Here is a 25,400-nt window from a genome sequence, read left to right as displayed (position 1 = left end):
TCAGTTCAGAATCTATCACCAAAAGAAACAGTTCAGTTCAGAACCGCTGTGTGTCAGTTTGCTTCACTCACACATGCGCAGTTATCATCAGCTCCTCGGTTCTCGAATCGGACGTGTTTGACAGAAACAGTTCTTGACTCGAGAACGAGTCAATCTTTTGTTTGTTATCTGGCTCTGCTCAGTGTTCATCTTCAGTTCTCTCTTCACAGCAGTTCAGTCAGTGTACTGTTTGAGTAAATTAATTATTGGTTAGTTGATATTGGTTTGTTTTAACTCAGAGGGAGTGTCAGCCACATTAAAAAAGTTAACCATTTCAAACGATTCAGTTTTAATTTGGTGAACTGGTTCAAGAAGATCCGGTTACATCAAATGATTCATTCGCAAACCGGATATCACAAACTGCTTTGTTTTGAACTCTCTCACAACAGACACAGAAGAGAAGACAATGCTGAATAAAGTCGAAGTTTTTGCTATTTTTGGACCAAAATGTATTTTCGATGCTTCAACAAATTCTAACTGACCCTTTGATGTCACATGGACTACTTTGATGTTTTTATTACCTTTCTGGACATGGACAGTATACCATGCATAGACTTTCAATGGAGGGACAGGAAGCTCTCGGACTAAATCTAAAATATCTTAAACTGTGTCCCGAAGAGGAACAGAGGTCTTATGGGTTTGGAACGACATGAGGGTGAGTTATTAATGACATAATTTTGATATTTGGGTGAACTAACCCTTTAACTATCAGATCACAAATCACAACATTGTTGTAGTTTAACTGTTGAATATATCAGAAGTGATATACAGACCCAAAATAGCTTTTTATGTAGCATTATCTAACATATCAAGTTAATTCTCACATCAAAAAGTATGGAGTTGGTGCCTCTGAAAAAGCCAAGGGACACCAGAGTGCTCCCCATTTGTGAAAGTATAGTTGAATGTTCTTTCAAATCGCTTTTGGCCACTTATTTTGTGAGCCAGCATGGATGTCTGTCTTCAGGCGATCAGTTCTTGTGTTGGTTGCAGGGGTAATTGAGGTGACTCCAGAGCTCGGACTCTCTTCTCTTCTGTGGATGTCAGGCAGATCAGTACGCAGGACATCAGAAGCTCTTCTTGTCTTGTATAGTGGAATTGATTAGCTCTCTATGAAGTGACTGGGTGTTCGCTGTGCTAGTGTTTGATGTATTGCCCTTGATTAATGTCCGTAGGGCTGTTTTGTTTGTGAGTGTGTGTCAGCGCACTTGTGCCTGTATCTGCACTGGTATAAGAGAAAGGTGAAATGAGGAGAAATGGAAAGCTATGAAGACTCCTGACATATCAAGACTTCCATGTCACTCATAAATCAGTTTGGAATAAGGCCACTTCCCATTGTATCGACCCTTTTGATTTTACTGGTCAATAATCCTATCCATGGGGATCGCAGACATTCACGCACATGTGGATGCTCACTCTCCTGCCTCCTCTTGTATTATTGCCTGTCTGGTCTTTGATGCTCGACACACACTTTAATGAAAAAAAAAAAACAACCCCTATCACTGTTTTCATCAGGCTTCATGGTCATTTTTTATTTTCTTATTTTGGACTGAGATCAGAGCCGTGTAAGAGGGCATTCTCCGAGATGTGATTGTGATATTTGTACATTGAAGCAGCCATCCAGGAATTTATCAGAAAAACATTTGAAAGGAAATGAATATACTTTTGAGTAGTAAATCGACGTTTTATGGTGTTAATATTTTTTCATATATGATAGTGATCAGATCCTGACAGAAGAATGTTGAGGAGTTTGAAAGTGAACTTTGAAAAAGTGACGATTTCTTTAAATTCATCTGAACTGAAATGAAATGTGCTGTTGCTGCTGATGATGATAATAGATGGGTTTAAAAGAATAGTTTGTCCCAATATTGAACATTTTCTGAAAATCTGATCATCCTCTGTCCATCCAAGGCTACGTTCACACTGCAGGTTGAAACGACCCAATTCCGATTTTTTTTGCCCCTATGCGACCTGTATCTGATCTTTTCATGACAGTCTGAACGACACAGATCCGATCTTTTCAAATGGGACCCAGGTCACATGGGTATGTGGTCCTGAATCCGATACGTATCCGATCTTTTGAAATGCGACCTCCGTCTGAAAGGCCAGGCCACATGTATCCGACCCGTACATCATTGATACGCTACAAACATCATAATTCTGCGTTGAAGTAGGCGGAACGAGAAGAGCCACTCACATCAGTATCCCACCACTCCTGGCTGCGACTGTGCACCCACACGTTTCTCTGTACCGACGTTGCTAACTCTGCTCCGCAAAACGCCATGGCCAAAAACCTTCTTTTTAATTTTCTTCTTAAAACGAGGAAATTGTAATTGTGCTGGCTCCGTTGGGAAAATAACTTTAATACTGCAAAAAAAGCTCCGCTGTTGACTACACTGTTGTTGACATCCATGTTTAACATTAGCTACTTCCGCAAACAACGAGTGACATCGTTCACCGTTGAGTACTCTTCTGCGCATGCGGGTCACTTCTGGGTCATTTCACGTTCACACAGGAGATCACAAAAGGTCGCATTTAAGTGGAAATGTGAACGGCCTTGCAAAAAAATCAAATTTTTTCAAAAAAATCTAAATTGAGCATTAAGCCCTGCAGTGTGAACGTAGCCCAAGATGTAGATGAGTTTGTTTGTTCATCAGAACAGATTTGGTGAAATTTAACATTACAGTACATCACACACACAGCTGTGAACACACACACACATACACACACCATGAAAACACACAAGGAGCAGTGGGCAGCCATTTATGCTGCGGCACCCGGGGAGCTGTTAGGGGTTTGGTGCCTTGCTCAAAGGCACCTCAGTCATGGTATTGAGGGTGGAGAGAGCGATTAAAACATCCACTCCAGTGCATCAGTTAATGTCTTGTGAAGTGAAAAGATGTTTGTTTGTAATGAACAAATTAAAATCAAGGCGTTTAACATCAAACTGTTGTATACAAGTCCATATAATATCCAAAATATTGCTTTCTCAAGTAAAAATGTTCCTTTAAATGTTCCAGAATTTGTCTTGTCTTATAGTTGTGTGATGATTTTGGTGTTGGTTTAGGTGATGATGAGGCCAAGAGAAAGGGTCAGGTGCTCACGCTGCTGGCAGAACAGGCTCTCCGCTGTCAGGACTTCAAGGCCTCCTACATCCACTGCCAGGATCTGATGGCTGCAGGTAAACTGGAACAGATTGACTCTGAATCTCACTTCACTTTCCACTTTGTTTAAATCCAAATCAGAAATGCACTGCAGATTTTCAGCGATCAGACTTTTTTTATTATTTAAAATCTTGGATCTTAACAGTTTTGTGTGATCAGCAGACTTAGAAAAGCCATTTCGTTTGCTAGTTTGGCTAGAAGTTGCTATTTGTGAGTGCAGTCTCTTTAAAATGATTTAAATCATTATCCACAAACCATTAAAAAGACATAGAAATGAATTATTCAATGGTACATAAACCCTACAGCATCGAAATTTGCTTACAGACTTCTGTTTTTTTCCTAAGTAAAGTTTGAATAACAGAATGTTTTGAATGTGACCAGCAGGGCCATCTTTATCATTCCAGTCTGATGCATCTCTAGTCAGAGCTCAAAGGTGTTTTATGTGTGTGCGCTTGTATGGTGCTTTTCACTCAATGCGCCATCAGATGTTGGAAAGAGACTGGTGTTGTGTGTGTGTGTGCGCGTATATGCTTCAGGCTGGGGTAGATTAATGCAAGCTTGAGAACAGAAGATGTGCTAATCTCTGATTGCTATCGGCAGCAGTCTCACAGCCTCGCTAACATCAGTGTGGAAAATGGGTTAGCCTTTCTCCTGCTTCACTGTGTAATTATTCAGTCACTCATGGAGAATGAGGAACAGAGGGAGAGTGCTAGAGATTAGAAAGATTTACCGAATACACGAGGAAATAAGAGCCATGGATGGAAAAACAAGAATAAAACTGCAACAGATTCTTGAAACTATGCTAGCTGAAATCACGGCACTACAATGGCTAGTGCTGAAGCAAGGGATTGTGGGGTTTGCTGTTTTTGTTGTTTCTGGGCAGATCTATATGTCTGTCTGTTTGTTGTTCTATCATTTGATCTGTCTATTGTTCTGTCTACCATTCTATCTGTCTGTCGTTCTGTCGTTCTATTCATCATTCAATTCATCATTATATTGTTCTCTGTCTGTCTGTCTGTCTGTCTATCTATGTCTATCTATCTGTCTGTCTGTATTATTTGTATATCAGCTACTTTTTTTTCCATATTCATTGTTCTTCCTTAAACTCAAATTCATATTGTAATTAAATATTCATGAATTAAATTGGAATTTGAAAAGCAATCAGGCCCTGAAAAGTGCTGTCTTTGACACATAAGAAATGCCTGACCTCCTACTTCAAAGTCAGTTTGAAATCTCCTGTCTCCTGCATATGACTGCTTTCCATAAATTTCCTTTTTTGCTCTCTTTTTCTTACTCTAGGCTACAGTGATGGTTGGAATGTGTGCGCTCAGCTGGGTCAGTGTGAGGCATACTCACAGCTTTCTGCCCGTCAGAAGCTGATGGCGTTCGCGCTCACACACTGTCCTCCCAGCAGCATCCAGAATCTGTTAACGGCTTCCAGTTCCCTTCAAACACAGGTGCCTTTTTGTTCACTTAGATGTCCCTCTAACTATTTTATATATGTGTAGAGAGATACTTGCCAGTGTCCATGTAGTGTTTTACATGTAGGCCTACATGCAATATTTCCAGTTATTAATAAACAGTAATTGACACTTCAAGTTAAAAGCTAACTCCTGATCTCCTGATCTGAGCTGGAATGCTTTGAATAGTTCTTCTATAGAATATTTGCCAAGTTTCCTTTCTTCCTTCGTTTCTGTGTATAGGCATATGTTGTGTTGGACATAGTATGCATAGACAGACTTAAAGCAGAGCTTTTAAGTTTTAGAAATCGTCTCCAACACGCACACTATTACCCCCTAAGCACTTCTTCCAGCTCAAGTCGCCTCTTATCTCCCTCTGTGTTGACTTCTTTGGTGTCAGGCTGCTTTTAGGACAGACCTAAAGTAGATTTACGTATACCAAGATAGTTGCCACATTGAAACCCTCAAAAGAAAATGTATTGAGGGATGGAATAGTAATTTAAATAAGTTTAACTGCCCTGTCAAGTATAAATACTGCCAAAACGATTAAACATTTAAGAGCAAAGAAAATTGAAGAGAGAAAAGGTGTTTTGCTGAAGGGCAGGAGTGGAAAAGTCAATGCTTCGCTCTCTTCTCTTGTCTTAGGTTCTGTACCAGGCTGTAAATTACAAGATTGATCCTTCTCAAGCGCAGAAAACAGGCAGCGAGCTGTCAGAGGTAAAGAACAGCGCTTCTGCATACATCATGTCAGAGATCTTTATTTCAGAGTTTCACTTTGAGGAGCAAAATTTTTTCCAATAATTTTTTGCTAATTATCCAGTTAGAATATTGTGTCATGACTTCTTTAAAATGTTTTTTTTTTTTTAAAGCTTGTATGTGCACAGTCAGTGCTTTGGTGTGTCCGTGGAATTTCGCTTTTCAACATATGAAAGAAGTAAAATACATTTAATATATTTTTTTTTTCACTGATTTAACACCTTTTCCCTTTATTTGTTAATTTTAATGGTCATTTAAATGGTGTAATGTGCTGACTAATGAATTCCATAGTATAAATACACACACACACAAAAAAGGACAAAAACAACAACATAAAATGTAAAATTATATATATATAAAAAAAATTATATAAAAAAAAAATTAAGATTATAAACTTTTTTTTATTATTATTTATAATAACATGCACTTATACATCATTCACAATAGGACCATGAACCTGCAATAAGAAAGTAAAAAGGGTCAATTTGGGCTTCATGCTGTCTGTAAGCTTTCTTTAGAAATGTTTACATGAGTGCCAATGTTTCATTCATGTCTATAAAATAGTAAAATCTTCTCCTGGATCGTTATATTATAGTGGACTTTTAAAGCACAAGCTTTGACTGAACTCTGAATTCTATGCCTCAGTAACAGACTCTCTCTGCATTTTTCATACCGTGTAAATATAGCTTTAGAGCTCAGCTATGTTACTCATAGCAAGCACTGTTTTCACCTCACCATGATAAAAGACACCATAGACATGTTTAAAAATTCATGTGCCCACAAAAATACATTAGCGTAAATGTGTGTGTGTGTGTGTGTGTGTGTGTTGTGTATCTGCTAAATGTGCATTTAAAGCTGAATGAAGTACTGATGAGGTCAAATATGTATTTTTGCTTAGTTTTAATGCTAGTTCACCTAGCATTGCGGTAACATCTAAATATTGTTTCAGTTTTTGTCATGTTGCTACAGTGAGCAGGCGGTGATTTGCTCCACTGATGGCGAAGAGCTTTCTCGCTCAGGTGTCAATTTACTTCTCTGTGCCTATGCCTTCATTTATAATGCATGTCGAATTTAGCTCGATGTGATGACTATAGTAGCGCTTTTGTTTGTTTTATAGGATTAAATGGAAATTTCTGTCCCTCCTGGGATTTCCTCCAGTTTCTTTGTGTTTGTATTTTCCCCACTGGGTAACACTTGCCTCGAGTAAATTAGCATACTTGTCACCTTATTGCATCTTGATAACATTTATAGCCTCTGATGAATGATTTATTAATCACATTTATACCACCACTTTTGGCCATTTTTGCAATTACCATTTTACCCAAGTTTTCATGATTGGACTTGTCTGTGCATAAACAGCAGAGAATAAAGATTCCCCATGTTGATTTTGGTGCATTTAGAAGTTCACTTCTGACAAAAATCTGTCAGATCTCAAAGCCTGACTTGTAGCTTTGTTGACTGTTCTAGCCTTAAAATTAACATCAAAATTAATATCAAACATAAACATGAAATCAAAATTGACCCTATTCACTGCCACAGTGTATTGTCCTGAGTGTAATTAATGTCTGAATAAGTAAAAAATTAAGCACAATAAAATAAAATAAATTAACTTGACTTATAACACAACTTATTGATTGTAAATAAATCTATAGTACTTTTTTATTTACCCTTAATTTGAATTCCTGATGTATGAAATTTTATTTGTTGATATGTGGCATTAATATGACCTTGTTCTGTTGCAGTTTCTGCATTAAAAAACAAAAACAAAACACAAACGCATGCGCACACTCACACAAAACCTCCAGCCATCTATATTGTTTATAAATGGATATAAAAATAAATAAAATAAACTGAAATTTTATATTATGTAGCATAATAAAATAAAAAAAAATAATATGAAGTATAATTTTTATACAGCAGGAAAAGTATTATCAAATGTCAATATAAAATGTATTTACTGATATATATGCCATTGATATTACATGTATGAAAAAAAAATTTGGGGGGTGATATTGTGCAGTAAGTCACTGCGTCATGGTTTTTATCTGTCAGGTCTGTTCCCTTTTGTTTATAATACACTTTTCGCAAAAGCACTTTTGGTTTACACTAGTTTTACCGAAAATACTGTCTTGAAACCCCTAGTGAGAAAATCAAACAGTCTCTACAGAAAGAAAGCAAATCCTACTGTATTTATGTTGTTTACTGTCGTTCAGCTAGAGCCGCTGTAATTTGATCAATACGGCTCATGTGTAACCTTTCTTGGCTGCCCATAGCAGACCGGAGCTGCTGTTCCTGGATCAATTAACCCCACAGACCTGCTGCACAGAACCACAGCCCGCACTCTAGAGGTCCTGACCAACACCACCACGACCACCAGAGCCGTGCTGACCGCCGTCAGCGACTCCCATTGGTGGAGGGAGTCCCTCAGCTTACTTCGCCCACTGCACGTAAGTCACATTTAACTTCAGCCTGAAAGGTTTTGTCCGCCGCTCTCTGAAGTGTAACCGCGTGCCTCTCTCCATTATGTATCTCAGTTCTCTTCAAAACACAGCTGCCGGGAACAGGTTGGACAAACCTCATCAGTAAGACTCGTCTGCACATTTTTTTGGCAGATTTTGTTAGGCCATTAAAACCTGGCATGACTGAATGAACTTCTCCCCGGCAGACGTCTGCGTGTCTCTTTGTTGAAGCGGTTTGTTTTTTTGAGTTCCTGTTTCTATAAAATTCGCCCGAGTCCTTCCTGTGAAATGGTCGATGACAAGCTGAAGCTTGTGCATTTCTAATGCCCTTCCATATTGACTGTCTCTCAAGGCCAGAATCAAAAACTCCCCCTGTCCTTGGCAGAAGGCTCTGGTGCCTTTATGAACGTTTTTGAGCGCGGCTGAAACATTAATGGGTCCTGCATGCATGTCTGTGAATGTTTTATGAATATTCTATGAATGTTTAATGAATGTTTATCTCCTCTCAGGGACAAGCTGTGGATAGAAGCCATACTGGTTCAGCCAATCAGAACACAGATCTGGAAAGGCAGGGGTGCAGTCCTTTCTATGAGGAGCTGTTCAATGATCCATACGTCAGCACGGTAAATTTCACTAGATCTCCATCCTTCTGGCTCTCATCTGTTGGTGTTTTTCCTAAAGCTTTATTTTTTCCACTTTCAGTGAATACCATCAAGCTATTCTTTACATGTAGTTGTCATATGGCTTCAGAAGACTTGGGATATAGCATAATAAATCTTGTAGACCACATTTATGTTTACTTGTATGGTATCATTTTGCTGTTTGACTTTTCTAGTGTTCCCAGGATTTATGGTTGAGGTTTTTGTTCACTCTTTCTTCACATTTCAGGAATGTGCATGCACAAGTTCTACTTCCAAAAAGCAGAAAAGCAGAATTTGAAAGCTTAAATGTCCTACAGACCCCAAAACCTTGATTGTAGATTGTATTGGTTCACAATAATACATAACAAAAGTCTTCTGTATCAGTGCAACAGCTGCTTCTATTGCCAATTATTCAGGTGATGACTCGTGATAAAGTTATAAATATAACATTCAACTTTGTCGAGTTTAAAATTCAGTTGACAGGTATTGGCTTCTGTCATGTAATATATGTATATTTTAGGTCGAATTTCAAAGCTTTATGCAAAAAATGTCGGAAAAAATAAGCCAAAAGCAAAGTGTAATATTCCCTGTTCTCTATAAATTTTTCAGTCCGAGGATGTGTATTCATCATACAACTACAACCCTCAAGAAGACTTTGCTGAAGTTTTACTACGGACTGGCAAACTGGCTGAAACCAACAGCGAGGGACAGAATCTCTTTCCTGCAACTGAAGGTAGTGGTCCTCATATGCAGTATACAAATATTTGCATTTAAAATCAACTCTAATCACGGTGACTGGTGACCTCAACCGTCCTATTTAAGTGTCTGCCATCAGTATCTAATCACCCTCTTGTTAGCTGCAGTGTCCTTGCTAGGAATGCTGTAATCCTTTGCCCCGGGGCAGATTCTCAGGTAGCAGCGATTCCTTCGCCTGGCCTCTTGTCTCCCTGATGTATCACCACTAGCTGGCTACATGTCTGGAAGAATAGCATCATATTGATTAATTAATGTGTACTCACCACAAGCAGACAGCAGTAAATAATGCGCACCCTCCCGATACAAGCGAGATAACGGCTAGTCAAAATATCAAGGCCTTTTGCGTCAAGATGGATGAGGCAAATGAGAAAATCAATGCGGACTGATGGGAGGGGTGCAGGAACTTTGGTGGAAGAATGCAAATAGCAATCGTCCCTTTACCGCTCTTTTAATTCCTTCAGTGTCACTGTCGTTCAGTTGCGCACGGCAGACATAAAGTCACCTTCGTGTGAGAGAACGTGAGATGAAAGGAAAGTGCTTGTGTCGGGCTGATAACGCTAAATTAATGACCTGCACATTAAAACGTATGCTGAATACACTTCCTCTTATAAGAAGAGTCATGGTTCTTTGCTCTTGTTTTAGGTATTGCACTCATGTCCTCTCTAATCTCGGTGCTTATGTGTGAAGCGCTTAAAGGTTATGAATTAAGGATGCGTCCCACTGCTGATATGGTCATCACGCTTCTGACTATGCAACAGTGCTATTTTTATAAAAAAAAAAAAAAAACTTTATCCTTGCAGGATGGAATAAATATATCAATAAAATATATATTATAAATACTAAAATATTTGTATATAAAAAATTAGAAAAATATTAATGATTATAAATTGTTGTTGATTTATGCTGGATAAAATAATATCTAAATTAAATTTCATTATTTTATATATTTCATTATTTTCATTATATTTCATCATATTTGTATTCATTACATTATACAATATAGATTTACTAAATATCATAAACTAAATATGTATTTTAAAATTTCATTGTATATTTATTAGGGCTGTCAAACGATTAAAATGTTTTATTTATTTAATTACACAGTGTGACAATTAATTCATTGAATTAATTGCATGTTAATTGTACTTCAAATTTGGCTGAGAAATTACCCACAAAAGATAGTTTAAAGCCATTATTGTGTCACATGAAAAAAGCATGAAATAAGTATTACAAAAAACTTCATAAATGTGTGTGTATATATATATATATATATATATATATATATATATATATATATATATATATATATATATATATATATATATAAAACTATCCCTTTAATTATATTTTAATAATATAGAACTATCCCTTTAATTATATTTTAATAATATAGATTTTCAGATTTTAAAGTGTGTAAAAGTTTTTGTTTGTTTTATGAAATTATATCGTAAATAAAGAAACTAAAATTGCCAGTAGTTGGCAGTAATAATTTCATGAATAATTTGAGTCATTCATTCACTCTGTTCATTTAAACAGCTGATTCATTTTGGAATGTAGTTAATGGGTCTCTTTATGTAGTTAATGGGTCATTGAATAATTGGATCACACGATTCATTCAAAACGCCTTCAGGAATTGTGTGTTGCTTGGAGATGCACAGTTATGATGTGGCTGTAATATTTTGTTTAAAATATAACACAATATTAAGTTGTTATTTATTGCACTGCTCTATAAAATCAGTATCACATTGTACTCTGTTTATTCAGGACTAAAACAGCATATGATCATGTGATATTGCTTAACTATATCTCATACAGGGTTTTTTTCCCCCCAATTTCTTACATTTTAGGGGCATATGACTTCATTCTATATGTTACATCACGCAGTGAGTTTTTGCATTGCATCATGTTCATCAGCAATCCACTACAGGTGTGTTGGACTTGAAGTGGTGCTGTGCAGACTGATCGGTGTATGATTTCAAAGTTCAGCAAGATCAATAGAGATCAGACGGCTCTGTATGCTTTCGAATCGCTTTTCAATTCTGATCAGTCTGCGCAATATTGCTTCAAGTCCAACACACTTTATGAATTAATTGCATAAAAAAAAATATATATATATTATTACTAATGAGATTGAGTTAAATCAATAACCCTAATATTTAAATAGAAAATATGTAATAATTTTATGTCATAATTTTTATATATATATATATATATATATATATATATATATATATATATATATATATATATATATATATATATATATATATTAGGGGTGTAACGGTTCACAAAATTCACGGTTCGGTTCGATACGATACACTGATGTCACGGTTCGGTTCGGTTCGGTTCGATACGTTTTAGATACAGCAAAATGTAAAAACATCTCAACTTTTCAGAATGCCGCAAGCGCACCGCGGGTCATGTGACAAGAACCAACCAATCAGCTTCATCCTTTCCCGTAACAACGTTGAGAGCTCAGCCAAGATGAAGGAACAGCTGATCATAGTTGTATATGGATTGCAATTTTGAAATAAATTCAGTAGCAGAGCTACTGCAAGCGATTTTTAGAGCTGCAAATCCATTTATCCTTCGCTGAAATTTCCGCGTCTCATGGAGAGAGCACGTCATTGTTGCTTAGCAAAGACAGACGCCTCATGAGCGCTTCTGCCCGAGCGCTTTGGAAAGGAGGAGAAAGACGCGCTTAGCGTTTTCCATGCGTTTTTAGGCACGATATGTGAACGGCCCCTAAGGCGCTCGCTCACTCAGCACGCGCTGAAGGCTCGTTGCAAAATGTCTAATGCATTTAACAGACCAGAAATATAAGATCCTAAAATAACCAACAGGTCTGGTGTTTGGGTTGGATTCCCTGTAAGCTATAGTGTCTAAATGCTGCAGGGATAGTTTGCTGCGTGCATGTTTCTCCTTTGTTTCGTCTTTTCCCAGATAGTACTGACGCATATATCCCAGATATTCCCGCTGGTTTTTTTTTTTTTTTTTTTTTTTTTTTTTTGTAATCCCGCTGGTGTACCCTGTCATGTTGCAGATGCGACATACCGTTGTTTTTTTATCCACCACTCTCTTGCCATCACCATTATAGCTTAAAGGGAATCCAAAGTGCACCCAAACACCAGACCTGTTGGTTATTGGGGGATCTTCTCATTTCTAGTCTGTTAAACGCATTGGCTATTTTGCAACGAGCCTTCAGCGTGTACTGAGTGAGCGAGCGCCTGCTGAGTAGCCTAACATAAACATATAAGATGGTGTTTTTTTCTTCTTCGGGAGTGTCAGGGGCGTTGCCTGTTACGTTGTTTGGGTTATTGGGCTACCTTGTTGAACGCATATCATTATATTTCTTTCTCTCTCTTTTTTTTTTTTTTTTTCAAATATAATTAATTACTCCAACGAACCGTTCGGTACATAATGCGTACCGCGTACCGAACCGAAAGCGTCGTACCGAACGGTTCAATACGAATACGCGTATCGTTACACCCCTAATATATATATATATATATATACATTAATTTATTCCATCCTGTCAGCATCAGTCATGTGTATAGATTGGAAGTTTATAATGTGCATATTTAAAGTGTCGTTCACACACACATACACACTCTAGAATAGAACAGAACACAAGTCTTTAGCTATAATGACAACCACAATCTCTGATCATCAGCACCCTGTGTCTTTGTGTGAAGCCAAACCTCTCTAGTTTTCAATGTTAAAGGGACTTTGAGGAAGGATGTGTTAAAAGAAGCTGTCAAACAGCTGAGAACACTTAAACTGTTACTGTTAGGAACACTCCCACCTTTGTTATTTCCACACGTGCAAGACTCCCTCAGCTCCAGCTGTTTTTGATAACATAGTCTTTCCAAGGATTGCTTGACGTGCAAAACGCCTTTGATACCATCACAGGCTCAGAATAGTTGAATAAAACCCAACACTGTATTGCAGTTCTGTGAGAAAGAGGAACTCATGGGCTGCCTGAAAAATTACGCTCGCTTCACCTGCTAATCTTGTTTGAGAGTCTGGCGCTGTACATGTCTGCACAGCAGTCTGTCTTTGTTTCGACCAAACTAACGTTTCTTCACCAGCTTTGCACCGATTTTTCTTGTGTGTGCTGCTGCAGGTTTAATGAATGTTTACTATCATCCCTCAGGGTGTTTGTGGTCTGATCAAATTTAGCCACAGTCCCTGTAAGGTTTTGTTCACTGCTAAATAAGGTAAAGTTTACAAAGTCATAATTGCATAAATTTAAGGGTGGCCATAGGAAATGATCATGTGTTGTGTAGATCGGCTGTTGAACCATATGTTCTCTATAACCTACTTTTAAGATGTCCGTTTCTTTTCATGTAGGAATTAAAGATGATTCTGAATATATTTGATGTTAATATACTGCTAATAAGTATTTTGGACCAATGAGATTCCATTGTGGGCGGGGCTGTTCAATTACAGTGCCTCAGAAATGGTCACCAGACAAACAACAAAATATTCTGTGGCTTCTTGTTGTTTCTGATTAGGACAAAATTGAGATTATATGAGAAGGAGATTTTGCCTGTGAATAGCCTCTTGTAGCTTATTGCATTTCAAAGTGGTATTTTGGTTGAGGATAAGAATACGTTGTGGGTCTGAATCTGCATCCTCTCAGTATTGCTGTGACAGTCACATTTGAGGTTTATACATTGCCATTGAGAGCCATAGCAGCTCATTTTCCTCCCTCTCTTTTTCTTCTGTCACATCATGTAACAGTACAGCAAGGAGGTGCTTCTCTGCAGTAATAACTCTGAAATATTCATCCTTCTTTTCTCTCTCCATCTCCTCTGTCATTTCCACAGTGCTCCTTCAGCTGGCCAGTGATGCTTTTCCCAAAGATATGACACTCGCTCTGGCCTATTTACTGGCTCTACCTCAGGTGAGTCTGACTGCTCTATTTGCAGATTCTCTCTCTCTCTGTGACTCTGTGTGTGTGTGTGTGCAGCAGGGCATGCTAGAGCTCTGGTGCCTCAGATTATGGTTTTTCATAACTATTTCTCTATCTGCAGCCAAAGATAAAATGGTTTAAAAGTCGCTAACAATTGAATATGAAGTCTAATACCAGTTGGCCTCTGTCCTGTTACGTCCGGGGCCTCCATTTCAAATTATATTAATGCATTTTCCTGATCTCGATTGGTTCATGCTCTAATGAAATCATCTGAAAAGATCCTGATGGGTGTAAAATTCATAGCATGTGCCCATTGATGCCTCTCAGCTGATTATCAGGTGAAGCTGAATTGAAATAGATGCGCTGTTAGTGTGGCCATTGTCCTCCTCTCTCTCTCTCTCTCTCTATATATATATATATATATATATATAAATTCATTCCATTTTTGTGAACCTGAACCAGTGTTATTTTAGTATCATTGAGTTACTATTATAGTTTTAGAAACATTTTCCATTATATTTTTATCTTAAATTTTCTTTTTAATTTCAGTTAAAGTGTTAGTATTTTTTAATTATTTAGTTTTTTTTTCTTCTTGCTCTTTTTTATTTTTGTACAAATATTTCTTTATAGTTTTATTAACATTTATTTCAGATTTAGTTACTTAAGTACTAGGACTAGTAAGTACTAGTAACTCCACGAAAATTTCACAATAGCGATCTATCACTATCTATAGAAATCATAAAGAATAAACAATTGAACAAAAATGTTTTGATTCTCCTCGTGTTTCATTATACAAAAATACATATTTATTTGTACTGTTTATGTTTAAATATCACCAATACTGCCCCTAATTAACACAATAATGTTTTTTCATTATTATATCACAACACCCTTATTTAGTTCATTAGCCCCGCCCACAGTGGAATCTCATTGGTCCAAAATACTGACACTCAGCAGTATATTAAAATCAAATATATTCTGATATATTTCCTACATGAAAAGAACAGACACATCTTGAAATGTAAGTTATAGAAAGCATATGGTTTAACAACCAATCTACACAACACACTTTAACTCTCTTCTCATATATAATAAACTATGTAAAATTCGCTATGTAGTTAATGAGCCAATGGTTTTGAACACAGTACTGTCCATGCAATAGTGTTCCTCAAGATCAGTTTGGGAAACCAATTTAGATTAGTGATCAGTGTTCTTTGTCTTTTTGTGTTTCAGGTGTTGGATGCTAACACGTGTTTTGAGAAGCAACCTCCATCAGCACTGTCTCTGCAGTTAGCTGCCTATTACTACTCTCTTCAGATCTACTCCCGCCTTGCACCCTGCTTTAAAGACAAGTGCAGCCCACTTTACAGAGTAAGCGTGCACAAACACTTTTCTCTGTCACCCTCCATTCCACAGCCATTCTTCTTTATCTATCATTTTAGCAAGTTTCCAAACACTTACACGAGTCCAGAACAGAATTCGTTAGCGAGACAATAAAAGTTCTCACCTTGAAATGGACCGATAAAACGGTATCAGCCCTTTTCTCTTTCTGTGTTTTGCCCATTTCTCTGCACATTCCACCTCTGTCTCTTTTACACAGCTCCTATGGTGTCATTCTTTTCCTCTTTTCTTGTAATATTTCAGGTTTATCTGCATTACACATGACAGCACTTTACCGCTTCTCTGCAAATTTTTGCATCTTCTCTCCGCATGCCTCTTTTCTCATTTTTCATGTTGCCCAGTTCCTCCGTTCCATTATCATAATTCCATCTTTCATTTTCACCCTCTGTTGCACCTCAGCATCTCTCCCTCCCGTTCCCCTCGTGACTCTCTCTCTCTGTCTGTGTGTTATAATGATGCATGCTCCTCTCAGTTCCCTTTAAGACTTATTAGTTAACAATGAAGGAACAACACAAAACAGAATTTGTTGTTGGTGCGGTTTCTTTGACTGTACAGTCCACAACCCACCAACGGTCTAATGAGAAACACACCTAGTGCACTGCATACTACTTTTTATATTTGTTACAACTTCAGAATCATCCTGAAAATCATGAAACAGTGACTCACACTGCTTCTTTCCATTTTCATTCCTCCCCTGTTCTTCTTTAGGGAGGGCAACTTCTGGTCTGCTTGTAAGACTAATGTTATACTCATAAAAAAGACTGAACTTTGACTATTCCCCTACATTTCTGAGACTTTGACTCATGAAAGATGTAAGCATAGATCCCTGTATTGAATTCTGGAAGAAAACTAGAAGTGCACTAGTGGAGTTATATTGGATGAGGATTGCAGTTGCCTGCAAATGTCGACACAAACTCAAAGACATTATATATACTTCTGGTTTTCTTAATTTACATTTTAACAGTTTCTATTAAGGTGAATCCATTTTCTATGTGTACACAAAATGTTTTACAGAATATGGCTTAGAAAAGGAGAAAAAAATATGTAAAGAAAATTATGAGTCAGGAGTGGTTTGATGATATTTTAATATTTAGACATAGTTTCAGTGAACACTTGGCTGCTGCTGCCACAAGGTTTGGAGATATTTTGTTTTAACGAACTAGACCTGCAAGCTAATTCTGTGAATTCGAGTCATTAAATGTTTTGCTCTTGTGAGCTTGAAACGGTCTGTGTTTGTTTCAGAGTCTTCACAGTTGCTTTCTGAGAGCTGTCACTTAGTTATCGGCTCTCTGCTTAGCTACGGGCTGAACAGGTTGGATGAGAAAAACAATACAAGGAAATGTTCTTATAATTATATCACAGAGTGAAAAAATCAGCACTGTGGCTCTGTCATAGTTTTACAAAGATCACAGATATAAAGTTTCTGGCAAAATCAAGTGTGCCGTATACGAAGGGGCATTTTTACTCAATTTAAATAGAAAATTCTGTCATTTATTCATGATCACATTGTTTCAAACCTATATGACTTTTTTTTTTAATGTATTTATATTTTGGTGAACAGTGGGGTCCATCAACAATGAATTAAATATGAATTAAATTAACATTTTAAAACATCTCAAATAAAATGTTATTTATTCCATTTATTCCTGTTCATTCCAGCAGCTCTACTCCACTCTTCAGTGTCACATGATTCTTATTTATTATTTATTTTCATCAATATTTTGGTGAAAAACTTTTTTTTTCTTTTAGGATTATTTGATGAATCTACAGTTCAAAAGAAGATGAATTATTAGAAATAGGAATCTTTTGTAACGTTAGAAATGTAATATATCTTGGCTGAAAAAAAGCAGGAGAAATTTTTAAGCAATTTTAAGCAACGTTTGAAAAGTAGTGTAGCTGCAATGGCAACCGAACTCTATGGCTCAAGTCAAAAGCCAGGCTAAGTCTAAGGACAAGAATAAAAGAAATGATTAAAGCACCTGTGAACTGAGATCCCGTGTTGCCGTTTCACCCTTGAGCGCTGAGCAGTTAGTCTCAGGGCTGCTGCAGGTTTCCGCGCACATGAGTGTGCGATAAACAAAAAAAAGCACACTCAAATAAGGCATGTCACAAGTCTATTATTTGGTTCCATTTTATGCCCTTTTAGCTGTTTCTATCGCGCCTCGGCAGGAGATAAAATAATGACAGACTTTAAAGATATATACTTTAGCTTGTTCCCTTTTTCAATATCTTTCCCATCCGAACTGGAAATTTTGAATGGCCTTCCCCTTTAAAGAGCAGAAGTTAATGGAAGGAAATTATTATTTTTAGATCTTTTCAAGGTTGAAGTTTGCTGAATTCACTGCCGCGAGCTGTCCACATGTGCACTAAGAATGATTTTTTTTCAAGGCAAGCTATGGTAGTAAGTGGCCAGTGTTCACTGTACACCGTATGTCAATTCGCACATCCGCATCAACACACTTCTCTTAATGGATGGTAATGTACCTCTATGTGGGGTTGGTTAAATACTAGAGGAAATCCATTACCACTGATGGAAAGAGAAAGAATATGATGTCCTGTGTTTTAGTTTCATTTGTTCTCTTTCAATGTGACATTTCGCTTCGTGTTTGCTGATATTTGTTGAAGGAGACGGTCTGCTGCGGCAGACAAGCTGTAAAGCAGGCCTCAAACGCCCCCGCCGTTTGTACCTCTTCAAATTTGCATCGTCTTTATCCATTTGTCTCTTCATTTGCTTTTTCTCTCCATCTCTCCATTTCTTTTATGGTAATCCATTTATCCTTCCTTTTCTCTTAATTCAAACCTCCTCATTCTCTCTCACGTAACACATAATCTCTCTCTTGCCTGTCACACATCCATCCCTGTGCTTTCCTTTGCTCTCTCTGCCTTGTTTCCAAGCCGATCCCCCTCAGACATCATCACTATCACAGGCAGCACATGTACGTGTTGTTATTGAAAGCAAGTAGGTCCGTAGGAGCGTGCAGTCGGGACTTGGGGTGAATCCTGCTCCATCTCAAACGGCGCGCTGCCTTTGCATTGCAAATTAAGCCCAACAAGATGTTTCTTTCAAATCTAAGTGCATAATTATGTTTTCTGTTTTGGAATGAGTCTGTGATCCTGTTGTACTGTGACGCCCTACTAACAGTGAGCAAGTGTTTTCTTCTGTAACCGGTGTTGTGTTCTGGTCCTGATCCTGTTGAAATGGAAAGCAGCGCATGTCTTAAATGAAAGCAGTGCATCCTTGGAAATGTATGCTTTCTACTTTTATTTGACCAAAGAAAAAATCTGCTTAATAACTTAATTTAGATGGATCAATGGTAAAGTAGTCTTTTGATATAGTGTAGTTTGTGTTTGTAAATTTTTTTTTAATTAGCTGATTTATTGTTTATTTTTTGTCCAAAATTTTCCCCCACTACTCCGCATGGTTTTTGGGGAAACCGTGATGCAATATTTTTCCAGGATTCTTTGAGCAATAGAAAGCTTGTACTTTTAAGTCTTTTAATTTACTTTCACTTTTGATCAGTCTTTTTGTCCTTGCTTATATAAAATAAAAAAAAAAAAAAAAAAAAAAAAAATATATATATATATATATATATATATATATATATATATATATATATATATATATATATATATATATATATATATATATATATATATATATATATATATATATATATATATATATGTTGCTGCCATAAAACTTGAACAGTTTTATATATGTAATATAATATTTTTTTAATAAACAAATAACGCTACTCAGATTTCATTATTCTTTTGTAATGAATCGTCTTCTGTAGTAGATTGTTTTAATAGATGTACTAAACATACAATTACAAATGGCATTTTATCACCTAATCTGTCACACAGTTTCATTGGTAACAGTAGTGAAGAAGAAATGAACAAATTTCCTTGTATGTTTTTCTGCATTCCATTCATCCCATTCGCCACTGTTGCTGAGTCTCTAATCTCCCTCGAGTGTCTAGGGTTAAACGTCTTGCTCAGGGCTGATTAGTTCATGAATCACTGTCGTAGGGGTTTGTATTGCCAAAGTTTCAGTTACCAGCCCATCTACACCACGCATCCATTTTCTAATGTGGAATAACAGACAGATTCCAGGATGATTATAAAATGGCACGACAGCTAAAAGACTACCTTTGGACTCTGAAATCCGCTTACAGAGATATTGTTGCTTGATAAACACATTATTAACGATTGACGCATTTACAGCAAGTGCTGCGTCTGTCATACACAGCGCGAGCTTGTAATTTAATATTGCATTCTGGGTACCAGCGAGGATGCGGAGATTAGTTATCAGCCTTTTATTTGATGTTGATGGATGTTCCTTTTATTTTTTTTGTCCTTTTCTTTTTGGGCATTAAGCATCAGTTGGCAAGGCTTTCATCTTTTTTAGACCAATTCCTTTTATTTTTTATTTTATTTTTTATAAATATAAACCCCGTCCTGCTAGATCTTTGGTGGGCGAAGCCAAGTTGCTCGCCTCTGTCTTTGAGAAAAGGAGTCTAAGTGCTGTTTAGGATAATTGTCAGGCTGAGAACGAGGCAAACAAACCACTGAGTACACAACCGTTCATCATAGCCTGCAGCAAACACACACACAAGTGTGTATCCAGCCCACCCACGTTTCCATTATATTTATAGGTGTTTATAAGCAGTAGATGTTTGTAGCACCTACTACTGTAGTTTTCTGCCTATACCTTTTGAGCAGTTTTAGACGCCACTGTTATCATTTTTTTGGATTTACAAAAAAAAAATTTAATCATAAAAAGTGATTGATCAAGCATGATATTTTAGGCCCTAGAGAGAGGCACTAAACCAGTCACCTCTACACTCTTGTACACACACCTGTGGACATTTAGCAGAAATAAATGTGATGTGGATGCAAAATGCGACAAGTCTGTTATTTTACTGCACTGCCGACTAAAAGGCATGCAAATATGCAGTAAACCTCACACATTAACCCATCCAAAAAGGTCTTTTAACATCATTAGAGGTAATTACTGTCTAAAACTGGCCTGAATCCCCTAGCACATCAGCCACAGGGTCGGTTATTATAGTTCACATGTGCACTCGGGGCTGCGGAGAACCCGATTACACTCGCACATAACATGGCAGGTGTGAACAACAGGAAGAGCAAAAGATGGATCGCAATTGACAGATAAGCTACAGGGCGAGTCTTGCTTGTGGTTGGTTTGACAGTCTCTAAAGACAAAGTATGAGGAAGAGACAGAAAGAGAATAGCTGGAAAAAGATGTTTCATCATGAAAGAGCTTGTCTTGGAGAGGGGATTCAAATGCTCGCCATATCCATCCATCACTCTCTCTTTTCTGCATCCCACGGATCAGTGGCTCTCGACCAGTGAGGGACTCAAACAGAACTATTTAAAAAGATTCAAACATTCACTGATGCTCCAGAAGGAAACAAGCGTAATTTTAAAATTACTCATATTTTCACAGATTCTGCAAGGGGTGCCATATATATATATATATATATATATATATATATATATATATATATATATATATATATATATCATAGTGTGATGTATTTAATATTAATTGAAATATTTAAATATAAGCGTTTTTTAATATTACCATTGAATATATGCAAATTCTAATTGTTTTTAACATTTTTGTTCACAAAGAAGGATTTTTAAAATCAAAACTAGTTCATCCAAGATAACTCTCCTTTAGTCTTTTCCTCTCATCTCTCTCTCTCTCTGATCCTTCTATCCTTCTCTCTGTTTTATCTTCCTTAACACGTCTGTCTGTCGTTGTGCTCCATTTCTTACATGCTTTTCTATTTTCTTGTACCTTTTTCTTTCCCTCTAATCTGTCTTTTTTTTCTGTCCGTATTGTCAGCACAGAACAGGTGCTGTTTAATGGTGAGAGTTCAACAATACACAATCCCACACAGCTTCCCATTATCAGAGTCTGTTATTACACTCATGACATGCCGTGGTAATAATTTCCATATAGATTAGTGAGTAATCATTCTGGATTCTGTACTTCTGTCAAGGCTCTTAACCTGTTCATTTCTCCTCATGGCAAACTGGATAACACTGAATTCTAATTCTTACTTAGCACAACGATTACAATGGTGTACCGTAGTAATGAGGCAATATACTGTACAGTTCGAGAAGTGAGACCACATTATGAATCCCAGATTCGCAGTTTAGTTTAATCTTGGAAACAGAAAGTTTTATGGTGGAATAAGTTGACTGGTATTGGATCGGAGACTGTGTTATAATGTGTGTTGTCACAGTCCAATTCATTTTCATGGATAGGATGTGAAAGATTCTACTTTGCATACTTAAGCACTTTTGTTGCTGTCTTACTCGCTGCTCCGTTTAAACAGTATTGATTCTTTGGATTTTGTTTCTATGTAGGCTGATCCTAGAGAGCTCATTCGTCTTGTGACCAAACATGTAACAGACCATGCTGGATGTGATTGGGGGGATGAGGAGCTGCAGATCCTGATTGGTCAGTTACGACTATACAGTGAGAGACTGACAGACTTTACTCAAGCTCAGGTGCTACAGGGGCTCGGCCGTGGAGTTGATGTCCAGAGATTTAGCAGCGACAACCAGTACAAGAAAGAAACTATTCTGGGTCTGGCAGAGTAAGTACTGTGTGCCACTCACAAAAAAGCATACTGTATACTTATACATAAACATATACTTTTTAAATTAATATAGCTACTCATCTTTGATCTTTGTCATCTCTAATGGGGCATAAATGGAAAGTATGAAATGACCTTTTCTCTAGATTACAACTTTGCAGATGCTTGGCATTCACAAAGAATGTGTCCAGAGCTGAAAGAGAACGACACGCGTCCTACAACTTTTATCTGTCTGTCCTTTGAGTATGACTTTCCGCTGGTCTCTGGAATACAAGCTCATGTTTTAGGATTGATCTTTTGATCCAAACAAGAGTTCTGGCTTTACGGAGCCTGAGACTCAGTTTTGTGAGCACTGGAATCACGGGTCTGGGGTGACTAAGGTCTAGCAAGAATTGGCAACGTTCAGTACTCACTGTAGGAACTGCAGAGTGAAGTTCCAGCAGCTCAGGGCAGATCTGATTTGCAAGAGCAGCCAGAAAAGGGATCAAATCATTCTTTCAGAGCAAGACAGATCTAGATTTTTAGGAATATATTATGCCTGGCCTTTCATGGTCTGCCAAATTGGCCATGATTAGAAAGATTGAATTTATCTAATTAAAAACTAAAGCTTGAGTGTTCTAAAAAAAAGTTTCATGAAAAATGTAATTGAAATTATCTATCTATCTGTCTGTCTGTGTCTGTCTATGCATGTCTTTGTTTATCTATCTATCTGTCTCTGTCTGTCTGTTAGTATATATGTATATATCTTTTGTTCTATCATTTAATCTGTTCTTTCTGTCTATGTAGGACACTAGATGAGAGTGTGTATGGGATCTCTCGTTCTCTGGCTCAGCGGTACAGCATCCCTCTCTGGGAAGTGCACATGACGCACCTTGAGTTCCTGTTCACTGATAGCGGGTAAGACACTCATACTTTCACACACACAGCAGACATTAACAGCACTCACACTTTTTCAGGGGATTGAGCCTGCAAAACCTCAGTTAAAAGCAATCTCTTCCACAAGTAACTGTTTTTTTTCCTGGAAGTAAAGGGGCCCCAGCAGGTCAGAACCTTGCGACCCCGGCGCTCTAGAAGCGCAAACAGTAGATTGCATGGATCGATTGCAGAGAATGGCTTCCAGGCGATCGGTTTGTGTGACTTGCCAGACCTGTAGTTTAGTTTTGTAGTCAGTTTTATAAGGCTTTGAAAATCCACACACAAGAGCGTGCCACCTCTCCTGAGCTTGCTGCAATGTAAATTTGCCGCTGAAGCATTGTTCAAAGCCTGGTCTAATCAACTCCCTCTCCATCTCTCATCGGGTTTAATCACCCTCTTTCTCTCTCCCTCCCTCTACATAAACATGCACTCATTTGACTTTACTTGTTTAGTACAGATTGCTTGGATGAAACTAAATTTACTATGAATGTGATGTTTTTTTTTTCATCTGTGAGAGTCCTTGCATGCTTATTAGCATCCCCAAGGCTTCTGTTTTATTTTGCCGTTTTTTTTTTTTTTGGAAGCTCTGTGTAGAACATATTCCCCCCTATCAAAGATGTTACTAGAGAATGGCACCAGAGGGAGTTTGAGCAACTTTGGCAATTACTCAAAAGTTGTATTGTATTGCAGTTTCTGTTTGTTAATTTGTCAGCAAATAGGCTTTTCTGACTGATGAGGACTCGTCAACACATATTTTGCATCATTTATGTTATTTACTCAGTTTATGTGATTTGCATATGATGCGGTTAAAATGTTATTTCAAAGGCATTGAAAAAGGGCCAATCCTTTGGTGTGTATTTTTTTCTGCTTAGATTTATTGTATTCATGATGTAATTTTGCCTCTTAAGCATCTACAGTAGTTCAAGTTACCCTTGTGTCATGCGTGAGCTTTAAAGCAGTTCTGTGCAATTGAGTTGCATAGAAATGGTTGCTTTTGGTTTGGATTGAAATGGCTCAAATAGGCTTTGCATCTATTCTAATCGCTTCAGTTTCATTCCATAATGCTGCATTCTATTCCATTCAGCTTAAATCAGTTCAAATCAATTCTGTTCCCTTCCAGTGTGCTTTGATATGACAGATGGTATGTATTGCCAAAACATTTGCAAACTTAAGCATAATAGAAGAAATACTAAAATTAAGTTAAATATTAAATTGTGAAAACTTAAAATTAATAAACACTATAAATTAAGTGTTTAATGTGAGTTCTGAATTCATGCAAGTGGTATGCATTATTATTTATATATTCATTTATTATTATTATTAATTTAATTTTTTTTAACCAGATAATGAAATTGTGTTTTATACTCCAACTTTCAGAAATCTGGACAAAATGTTTCAAATGTGGGATATTTTTCCTGAATCCTACATAGGACAGATGGTCAGTCCAAAATTATCTTGCTTTTTCTGGACAGCTGCTTTGTATATTCAGTCATGCTTTTTTGTGCATTAATAATTTTGCTAGGCCAGATTTTGTTAATCATTTGAGTCATGCTTTGGACCACCTGAATGAATGGGCTCTTCACAGACTTAATGGAATGGTTTTTGGGAGTTTGAATATGGTAGTTGAGGTTACTTGGTTTTAGATATTTCCATTGGTTCCTTGTTCAATTCAGATGAATAAACTGTAGGGTTTTGACCTTATTCTGCCCTGCTTTCTTTGTGTGGTGCACTGTGTACCCTGAGGATACTCTTACAAAACTCTGCATGAATTGCTTCAAATCGGGTTTTATTCCAGTCTTCAAATTCATGATTCATTAGAAGACCTCACACCGACTGCCATATAATGCATTAGCTTCTATAGCTCAATGCATTTTGAGCCATGTTCTAATTGCTATTTCAAATTGAACAGACGTTTTGTTGGCATCAATTCCTGTTATTCATTAATTTTTTTCTCATTTTATTCATTAAGCTGAGGTTTGCACTAATTTTCAACCAAATATACGGTACAACGGGGCTAAAGGAACACAATTTTTGTAGCCTATTGTATCATGTTTGTAGTTTTTGACATGTTTAATTTTGATTTATCAAAGCTGAATTATTTGCAATGTAATTTTACTTTTACAGTAGTTCTATAATCATGATGTTACTATAAAGTTACTTTTCACATTTTTCCAGTTAATATAAATTTTTTCTGATAATTTTTTTCTTCAGATGGTTAAAAAAGATGCCACAGCATCAATCTTTGCTGCAAGTCAA

The 25,400-nt window shown here is 37.1% G+C and overlaps 1 protein-coding gene across 2 annotated transcripts in view; it reads left to right on the top strand.

The window, feature by feature from the left end:
* LOC127938747 (NBAS subunit of NRZ tethering complex) overlaps positions 1-25,400 on the top strand; it is a 122,252-nt gene that overhangs the window by 52,936 nt on the left and 43,916 nt on the right. The window contains exons 33-42 of one of the 2 annotated variants that reach the window (XM_052535579.1): positions 3,104-3,217; positions 4,500-4,657; positions 5,306-5,377; positions 7,690-7,863; positions 8,385-8,498; positions 9,126-9,249; positions 14,105-14,181; positions 15,424-15,561; positions 21,997-22,229; positions 23,016-23,126. In XM_052535579.1, the coding sequence (XP_052391539.1) occupies positions 3,104-3,217; positions 4,500-4,657; positions 5,306-5,377; positions 7,690-7,863; positions 8,385-8,498; positions 9,126-9,249; positions 14,105-14,181; positions 15,424-15,561; positions 21,997-22,229; positions 23,016-23,126 (1,315 nt within the window). The remainder of the gene's footprint in view (positions 1-3,103; positions 3,218-4,499; positions 4,658-5,305; positions 5,378-7,689; positions 7,864-8,384; positions 8,499-9,125; positions 9,250-14,104; positions 14,182-15,423; positions 15,562-21,996; positions 22,230-23,015; positions 23,127-25,400) is intronic. The other variant, XM_052535580.1, reaches the window with a different exon arrangement.

Source organism: Carassius gibelio, chromosome A20 (assembly GCF_023724105.1).
Source record: "Carassius gibelio isolate Cgi1373 ecotype wild population from Czech Republic chromosome A20, carGib1.2-hapl.c, whole genome shotgun sequence".
Taxonomy (NCBI): Eukaryota; Metazoa; Chordata; class Actinopteri; order Cypriniformes; family Cyprinidae; genus Carassius; species Carassius gibelio.
Note: the sequence above shows the minus strand (reverse complement) of the source record. Positions and strands in the feature narration are given on the sequence as shown.